This window comes from Amblyomma americanum, chromosome 10 (genome assembly GCF_052857255.1).
Source record: "Amblyomma americanum isolate KBUSLIRL-KWMA chromosome 10, ASM5285725v1, whole genome shotgun sequence".
Lineage (NCBI taxonomy): Eukaryota > Metazoa > Arthropoda > Arachnida > Ixodida > Ixodidae > Amblyomma > Amblyomma americanum.
In genome coordinates, this window is record NC_135506.1 from 69186162 (window position 1) to 69196211 (window position 10050).

The 10050-nt window shown below is 45.0% G+C and overlaps 1 protein-coding gene across 1 annotated transcript in view; it reads right to left on the bottom strand.

Annotated features, from left to right (window-relative positions):
* The window catches only part of stan (Protocadherin-like wing polarity protein stan), a 61984-nt gene extending 52855 nt beyond the window's left edge, over positions 1-9129 (bottom strand). Inside the window, exons 1-2 of the mRNA XM_077639290.1 lie at positions 5346-9129; positions 2574-2799 (exon numbers count right to left, since the gene is read on the bottom strand). Coding sequence (XP_077495416.1) covers positions 2574-2799; positions 5346-8579 — 3460 coding nt within the window. The 5' untranslated portion in view covers positions 8580-9129. The remainder of the gene's footprint in view (positions 1-2573; positions 2800-5345) is intronic.
* Positions 9130-10050: the final 921 nt, after the last annotated feature.

Below are 10050 nucleotides of genomic sequence, written 5' to 3' on the forward strand. Positions count from 1 at the left end.
TGTGATAAAACTCCGGGACATGCTACCACACACTGCTACCTCAATTACGCCACTTCATTCAAGCAAATAAGCATTTTGAAGTACCGACTGTTGCATAAATCAGAGCAAATAGGAAAAATTCCGTCAGCCTAACCGTCCTCTTGTTGGCGCTCAAAATTCACACAAAGGGAGGCTGCGGAGAAACTCATGGGAGGAATGCAAGGTGCGGGGAGGGGGGAAGTTACGTGCAACAGCGTTTTCTGTGCCCAATTTTGATAAAATAGCCGAGAAAGCGCTTTCAAACCAACCACGATGTCGCTTTTTTCCCTTTGCATTTTGCTGCAGCCTAATGGTGGAGTGCTTCGGTGAGCACAGATGGCGCTACGGGTATGACTGCTGCGAAAGCTTCCCGTTTTGATCCGCCGTCACCGCAGACGATGGAGATTTTCGATTAATTCTGTCCAAATCAGGCAAGTACGCCACATAAATGTAGTATAAAACAAAACTGACCACCAAATGTAACCTCTGTGCGAAATTTGAGCCCAAAAAAATGTGCAAATAGCCCGAGGAAATTTTTTTCGATTTTCTCTGATTTACGCAACAGTCGGTACTCTCACTCAAAGCCGAAAACATGTAGCAAATTGTGCCATTTTTCAGAAATTTTTCACTGCTCTCAGTTCTTGTCTACCCTTTCCCATCATCATATTGTATATTCAAAGGTTCGCTCAAGAAAAATTCAGCATTTGTATGATACAAGCCCCTTATACAACTAGGGCCCTGCCTCCATAATATTAAAGACTAACGATAAAACACTTGTGAAATTTCCGTCTTTCTGAAAGGTCGCTCTAGCAAAACAAGGAACACATTTTCATTCAGCAGATAAGGCAAGTGACAACTTCGAAAATAAGACTTCTTAAAATTTTTAGCCATGAGAGCAATCCTATGAATGTTAGGAAACTGAGAAAGAAATCCTAGGTCCTTGACTCGCCAGATATATGTAAAGTAAAGAGGTCAGATGCATGGCCTTTCAATAGATGGCCATACTTGATCAAGAGAGCGGTTCGATAAGGTTTGTAATATGGAAACACAAAATGAGAGCACTACAAATATTGTTTCAAAGAACACAAGCTGGTCCTAAGTTTGGGAGAATCCTCCAAGATGAAGTAGATTTGTAATAATGGAGTAATTATTCATTCTAATCCACCCAATTACTCTCTTATTACAAAGAACATAACTGCTTTCGTTCCAGAAGAGACACAAAATATGTAACTTAGAGACTGGATGGGAAAGGGAGCACATGTAAAAGGGCAAACACCATAAAAGCCACAAACGCAAGTTATGAAACTTGAACCAAGCTTCAGAAACATTGTTTAAAGGCTTTAGCAACAGTGGTCAGTTGCAACTGGAATGAATAGAATTGTAGAATGCACACAGGAGGTCAAAATTAATCAAAGAACATTCTGTTGGTCTGTAGCGGCACTCATTTTCTTTTCAGCTGACAGCGCACAAATCACTCAGAGGAAGAATCAAGGCGATGAATAAGAGCAGCATTATTTTTATTAACTACATATAAACATGCAGCACCATATTTGTATGCAGTGGCTGTGGGCTGCAAACAGAACTGGAATATGTCTCTTAGCACCACATTAACAAGAATACTGAATACCATTTTAAGAATGTGTACAACAGAAGTGATCAAATTTAATTTCATCATCATGATCAGCCATGATACGCCCACTGCAGAACAAAGGCTAGCCAGCAAATTTTCTGATCTTATCTTTCCACCGAAGTTTTGGCTGTCTCCATCTACATTTCCTTTTTCTTGGAATCCCCTCTATTATCCGAACAGACCATCGGTTATGTCTGCCAAATTACATGTTGCACACGGGTCCATTTCTTCCTCCTGGTTTCTGCCAGGATATCATTAATTTGGGTTTGCTCTTTCATCCACATTACCTTTATTATTTTTCTTTTCATAGCACACAGTACCGTCTCCGATATAAGTTCAAGCCTTTTCTTTATCCCCTATGTTTTGGCACCACAGATGAAAATAGGCACAACACAACTGTCTACACTTTTTATCGATATCTCTAAGCTGCTATTCATAAGCTCAATGTGCCTTCCAGATACGATTTAATAACCTAACTCCTTGTAATTTCTTTCTTACTGTTCTGATTTGCAATCACAGCTTGGCCTGAATACTATGTGTACTATATGTAGCTGCTGCCAATCCCTCAAACTGTAGCTCCCTTCCCGGATTTGTGAAAATTACTTTTGGACATGTCACATTTGCTTTATCTTAATGTTCATCTTCAAGAAGCACTTACACTACATTGACGCAGACACGAAGAAAGTGACAGGACAAAGCACTTTAATTAGCATAGGAAAAAGGGCTCATTGTCCCAGAAATCAGCTGCAACAAGGCAGGAAGTTGGGCAAATTGGCACAGATTTGAGCCCACGTAGTGCAATTGGTTCTTGAAGATGAACGTATATCCGCTTCCTCAAACTTATGCCTTGTTGAGCTGTAAAGCGTGACAGTACTTGCACAAAGCACTCAAGAAACAACATTCAGCACTGTGAATGTCAGCTCACCAAATACGCTGACTTCCATGTCAGCATTGATGTGAACGTTAGAGTTAAGGCTTGGGCTTAGACGGATGTCACCAGATGTTTCGTTGAGCATGAGAAGGTTCGCATTATTGCCAGAGACAAATCGATAGCGCAGTTGATCAGCGACATCAGCATCCCAAGCAGGCACACGTCCAATTGAACCCACGGGAAAATGATGCTGATAGTTGTTGAACACGATGCTAAAATCCTGCATGTAACATAAAAATAATATATATATATAATTTGTTTCCCAGCGGACACGAGGCAAATAAGATATTGCTTGATGTTAAAAAGATGTGGTGCTTTGAATATTTCTGCCCAAAATAGTTTGTAGCCAACTGAGCTCATTATGACAGACTCCTGGCATGAAACACTCACTATCGACACATATTATTTGATGTTACACTGCTAGTGAGCAAGTCTTTCTTTACAATACTTTCCCGCCTTTGAAAGCTTGGAGTAATAACAAAGTTGGCTTAATTTGGCGTGATTTCTGCATGAAACTATGCCAAAGGTACTATCTGCAGCCACTTACAAATTCCAAATCTATAACTTCTGCAAGGCTTTCAGTTAGTGCACTATGAGGATTCACAAAGCCATAAGATATAAACTACTAATACAGTAAGGTACATTAACAGCATGGACAGCTAGGAATACCATGACACATGAAGCGCACTGACCATCGGCTTACTTTGCGTTCTGTCTTCTAAATTGAGTGTCCTGTGAGACCTGCTTTTTTGAAGCAAGTATAATATCATTTGTCAATCACCTTACATCAGATAACTATCTTTAAAGGGTCACTCAGAGCAAACTGAAGTTAGCCTATATTGACCAATTACTGCGTTCTAATGACAAAAAGACTACCTTCACTGAAAACGGAGCTATTATAAGCTGGAAAAGATGAAGAAATGAAATGCAGGTATTGCCATCACAGTTTACTTTCACAAACAAGCTGCAAATGATGTTGAGTGATTTTTTTCTCGTGGATCTAATCTCTATGGTTCGACCAATCTGCCATTCACTTCCAGTTGGTGGACACAGATAGCCTAATGCATTCAATGTAAATATCAAAGCCATGAGTTTGAATCAAATCAAATCAGTACATGCCCACAGGATGAGGCAAAAGGAAGGCTAATAGCATACTTCCTGACGAGACCTCACCCCTGGTTACACATCAACGGCAGAAGGATGGACTAATGCATTTTCCTTAAAAAAACAAATCAAATAACAAAAAATCAAATACCATCAATTTATGTTTTGACATAGTTAGATATTAAGACACATGGCATTATAAACACATATAATACAGCAGCAACACTAAAATTTGTGACAAAAAAAAAGACAATGGGACTAGAGCAAACACTACATGTCATAAGTAATTGGTACATGAGGAACAAGTGAAAATAGCAATTTCATTTTCTTTTTAAATTGAAAAATAGTTTTACTAGTTGAAGCGTTATGGACTATTGAAGGGTAAGCATTATATACTGTAGATTGTAGTCTATATATCTGTTCACATATGCTTTTTCTGAAAGATGTGATGCCCTGCTTAATTATCTGAAAAATATACACAGCAATAGAATACGTATGACACAGTGGGAATGGAGGAATATGAAAGGCCTGAAATATGCGGTCTCTCATAGAAGGGTCTGAGGAACATATGCGCAAAGCTTTTTTTTGTAAAGCAAATAATCTGAGTCAGATTTGTTACATGTACCCCAGACTAAATTGCAGTATGCCAGTTTAGAATGGATTAGAGAAAAATACAACTCCCTTTTAGTCTGTTTGGGCAACAGGTGCCTAATGTGATTGAGCACATCAATAGCTCGAACTAAATGCAAACGAACATGATTTACATGGTCAACCCAGCCTCGGCCACTGCGAAAAATTACGTCTAGGAATTTATAGGAGCTTACAGAGTTAATCAAGGTATTGTTGAACTGGAGTTGGAAAAACATGAATTTTGCTTTCTTAACATTTAATTCCAATTTGTTCACTTCAAGTCACAGCATCAGTTTATGTAGCCAAGGGTTGGAACGACGCTCGAGTTGGCTGAGATCAGAACCGGAAAAGAAAACGTTCGCGTCATCTGGATATAAAACGATGTTAGAATGAGTTTGAATGTTAAGGTAATTTATATATAATGTAAAAAGAAAGGGCCCCAGTATAGAACCTTGAGGAATGCCAAAGTTTATTATTTCCGAGTTGAATACGGCATCATTGAGACTCGTGTATTGAGTGCGGTTAGACAAGTAGCTTTGTAGTAACCAGTGAGGTGTTCCACAAATACCATACCTGTACAACTTATGAAACAGAATGTTGTGCTTAATGGAATCGAAGGCTTTGGTAAAGCCAAGAAATACACCAACAGTGTAAAGCTTACGTTCAATATTATGAATCACAATATTTTTATTTCAAGCAGAGCTGTGTGCGTGGATTGGGAACAAGAAAGGCGGTGAGAAAACGTACTCCCTTTTAAAAAGTAAATTCCTGAGCAATATATACATCTTTTCCTCCTGAACAAACATCAACAGAGCCATAAAAAACCACTGAATCAGTCTACTAAGAACAAAAATCATGTACAGTTTTCTTCACTGTCTTTTTTAAACATTTTATGTGTCAACTCAGTGTATGAAAGTTATAAAAGCTCTAACATACATTAAAATTATAAAGTGCTCATAAAAAATTTTTTTGCAGATCCTCCAGTTCAAAATTGCATTGAGACCCTAAAATGCCATTGAGAAGGACACTTACCTTGAGAACAGGAGCATTGTCGTTGACGTCTGTGACCCACACCTCAACTTCAACATCATTTCGGAGCGGGGGTGAAGAAGCACGCACAATCAGTGTGTACTTCTTGTGGGGAGATTCATAATCCAGGTCTGTCCTTGTAACAATCTCAGCAGGTTCTCCTGGCCTTGCTACAAGTGAAAAAGCATCGGCATCGGGGCCGCCAACGATGGCATACTGTATGATAGCATTTGGTCCTTCATCTGGGTCATGTGCTTCTATTTCTCCTGCAATAGAACCAATCGGGCTATTTTCTGGGACAAACAGTCGAATTCGATCTGCCGAAAAACGTGGGGGACTATCGTTGACGTCTTCGATATAAACGGTCACAGGCACGGAAGCTGAAAGTGATGGTGACCCACGGTCGACAGCGAAGGCAACAAGGTGATACACAGCCAATGTCTCACGATCGAGAACCCTGTTTGTCCGAATAATTCCTGATGTTGGATCAACTCCAAAGGCACCGCTTCCATCATTCCCTCCAAGGAAAGTGTAACGAATCTGACCGTTTAGGCCAAGATCGCTGTCTGTTGCTGAAATGTGCACAACGCTTGTTCCAATGAGGGCGTCTTCACTAACTGTGCTTGTGTAACCAGCAGTCGGGAATGTGGGAGCATTATCGTTGACATCTGCCACTTCCAATTCTACGTTTGTTGTATCTGACAATGGGGGATTTCCATTGTCCTGAGCCATGACAACTAAAGTATAACCACTCGTTTTCTCTCGGTCTAGAGGCCTCGTGGTTACGATGGCCCCAGTTGTTGAGTCAATTCTAAACTCTGGAACGTCTTCTTCCATCGTATATGTAATGAGCGCATTTCGACCAACATCGCCATCATGTGCTTCCACTACCAAAACAGTTGTTCCCACTGGTACGTCCTCTGGCACAGTTGCAGTGTACGGAGTTCGCTCGAAGATTGGTCGATGTGTGTTTGCATCGCTTACGTTGAGGTAGATAGTAGCTGTGTCAGATCGTCCACCAGAATCCGTTGCACTGACTGTCAGCACGAACCGTTTCTCCATTTTGTAGTCCAGAGGCTGGGCTATAGACACCACTGCCTGCCTATTATGGCTCACGATGCTGAAGCGATCCCTTATATTCCCACTTGTGATATGATAAACAAGGCGAGAATTTTCGTCTCGGTCTGATGCTGTAACACTCATCACAGGAGTTCCAGGAGGATCAGCCTCAGATACTGTGCCTTCGTAGATCTTGGGATCAAATACAGGGTCATTGTCGTTCACATCCTGAACTTTGAGAAGAATCGTGGCTGTGGCAGATCGTGCTGGAGAACCATGGTCCCTAGCAATCACTTGAAAGTTATAGTTTGCATTTTCTTCTCGATCAAGCTCTCGAGTCGTTACAACCCAACCAGTGATGTCATCAATCCGCAAGGGTAAATCTGGATGCTCGGCAGAAGACAGAGTGTAGGATATTTCGGCATTGGGCCCATCATCCGCATCATATGCTTGGACTCTTACAATACTATGACCAATGGGAACATTTTCAGGAACTGTTTCATGGAAGAGTGAGGTGTAAAACTTCGGATCATTGTCATTGATATCTAGGACATTTACAAGGAGCTGAGTGGTATTAGACCTTGAGGGTGTCCCACCATCCTGGACCCTGACTACTAGGCGATAGCTGCGTGCCGACTCATAATCCAGTGGCGACAGCACAGTAACAGAACCTGTGAAACTGTCCATGGCAAAGTGGCCTTGCGTGTTCCCGCCAATGAGACTGTACCTCAAAGCAGCATTTGCGCCCTCATCAGCATCTACAGCACGGATTCTTGCTATTTCTGGATGGTTTAACCAATTGATATCTTCAGAGACTTTCACAGAGTAGGAACGCTCAGAGAACTGAGGGTAATTATCATTATCATCAAGGATGGTAATTTCAACTGTTGTTGATGCTGATTTCCGGTCAGTGACTGGACCTGAGTCGCTTGCCTGGACAATAAGCGAGTAGAAGGAAATGATCTCTCTGTCGAGAGATGTTTGCGTTGTAATGATGCCACTTTTTGAGTCTATTCCAAAAGCACTGTTTGTACCATCGGGATTAAGAATTGAGTAGTCAATGTTGGCATTCGAACCAGAGTCCTGATCAGTTGCCCTGACTGTGACAACAGTGTAACCAATTGGCACAGACTCTCTGATCGAGGTTTCATAAGTTGACTGCTCAAACATGGGAGCATGGTCATTTTCATCAAGTACATTCACCTGCAAAGTGCTGCTAGCAGTTACGGGTGGATGTGCGCTACCATCGATGGCAATAACTCTTAAATAGTGAACATCCATAAACTCCCTGTCCAGGACAGTGGTCGTTGTCACCACACCTGAGAGAGGATCGATGTTAAACATAGCCTGGCTCCTTGCATCAAGTACGGCATGAAGTGAATATGACAGTTCTGATGATGAAGTACCACCAGATGATGCCGTCATGGTTTCTACCACATAGCCACGGTCTTTTCCTTCTGGTACTGAAGCAATGTAAAGGTTTTTCTCAAAATGAAGAGTATGGCGCCTGCTCCGATGGTGCCCAAAGGCCACAGTAAGGTCATAGCTAGTATTTCCACAAGATGTAAACCTCGTAGTGACAGTGTCCGTCACGGGTCCACAAAAATCCCTGTGGGCGACCAGGTCTCCTCCAACTCTTTCTATGGCACAACACTGGCTCGATGGCGAATATCGGAACGTAAGGCTGCAATTCCCAACGCGCGGCAATAGATCTGCTAATCTTACGATTAGTTCGCTTCGCACGAAGCACCTGTCTTGGAGCTGATATAATGTGACGCGCACTATATCCAAGGTGTCCAGCGAGGTGTCCACGGCCGCGCACCCTGAGAATCGCACCCATGTTGTCCACTCGGTCGAACAACAAGGCCTTCTAGCACGCACGGTTACCGGTACGGGGTTCTGGGAAAGAGAGCCGCACTGCACGGGGTTCTGCAGACTGACGTCTCCAGTGTGACGGTCGACGGCGAACAGGTGTTCACCGGCGGCCGAGTCCGACTCACGAAGATCATAAGTCCACGGCGGCGGCTCGTCGGGTCGCCGAAGTGCCGCGCGGAAGACCGCGAAGCCACGCCGGTTATCCGCGGGGCTGACGGAGGTCACAACAGAGTCGGCGACCGTGAAGAGGCACGCCAAGCAGAGCAGCGACCGTCGCAGCGACGGCGCGACCCCCTCACCCATGTCACAACAACTGCACGGCGAACGCCGGCGACGATGACAGCACGGCGGCGAGCGCGCACGCCGAAACCACAACAAGCGCGGGGTCCACGGCGTCTCCGGAGCTCGGTCGCATCGTCGTCGCGCAAAAGACCAAAGTAGGCAGCCGCCTCAGGCTCGACGACTCTGCCGACATGGCGCAGTATCCTCCTGGGCCACGGCGGCGGCTCGCTTCAATTATTGCGCTGGTTTCTGCGACCGCACCGCGCGCACGCACACACCTTGCATCGATCGGCGTTGGGGTGAAGCCACACTCCGGGAACAAAGCGTGCGTAGTGGTGGTGACAGCGCAGAGGCATATCGCACGCGTTGGCTTGTCAACCGCTGCTGCTTTTAGGGCCACTAGCCGCTCTGAATCGAGTCACTCAGAGCACGGAATGCCAACGACGACATCTCGAAGGATCCTGTGGCCCCATCGGCCCTCATTGTCCGAAAACCGGTCTTTCCCATCGGCGCGCCGACTTCTCCGAGGAGGAGGAGCCCTCTCGGAGAGCAGCAGCAGCGCCGGCTTCGCAACGAAAATAAAGAAAAAAGATGCCACGAAAAAAGCGCCGCCCTGCTCAGTGCGGCACGCACCAACATACGTGCGGGCAGTACGACTCGCGTTCCCGCAGATGCCGCTAGGTGCCTGTGTGGCGCCGCGGTCGCTCTGCGCTGTCCGGAAACAAGTCATTACGGCTCGCGGGCACTTCGTGCTCATGGAGTATTATGTTTTTGGCTTTCCCTGTGCGCCCCGCTTTTGCGGCGGGTCTTCCCTTGTTTCTGCCGGCCTCGGCTCAGCCGCGAACAAAAGGGCATTAGGCAAAAAGGCCGTGCTAAGAGGAATCGTTTCTAGAGCAACCGTAGAGCACGAAACCGAAGACACTTTGTGGGCATGGCAGGCGCAGTTTTTTTGTACAATGTGGCGCGCGGTATTTTTTTTTATTTTTCTTTGTTTTCGAGCGTACGCCTTCGCCGTGAGGAGCTCGGCGTAGTTTGAGTGGCGCCCATACGCTGTGCAGGTCAACTTGTTTGGCAAACGCACTTTCTCCGATACGCGCGAGTGGCGCGTGGTTCTTGTGTTACGTCGCTGGCTCGCGGTTAAGATTTTGATAGGAATTATCAAATGATGTCGCGTGCACTGCGCCAGAGTTTCGCGCAAGGACAGCGGCAAAAATATATCGCCGTGCAGTGCGCACAAATAACCCGAGCACACGGCAGCACTGTACGCGTATATTGGCGGCCCTGTCGGGTCTATGAGCGGACGCGTAGGTCGCCTCCCGGAGCAATATAATATGGGGCATGAATTTGGTGATGAGTGCCCGGAAAACCAGCCGGCTGGCGTGACGCGCCACAATCACACAGACGCGTCACGCGAGAGCCAATGAGAAGGCCCGCGGGACAGCTCCGGGTCGATCAGTATAATGGCCACCAATCACACGCGCCATAGAGGGCT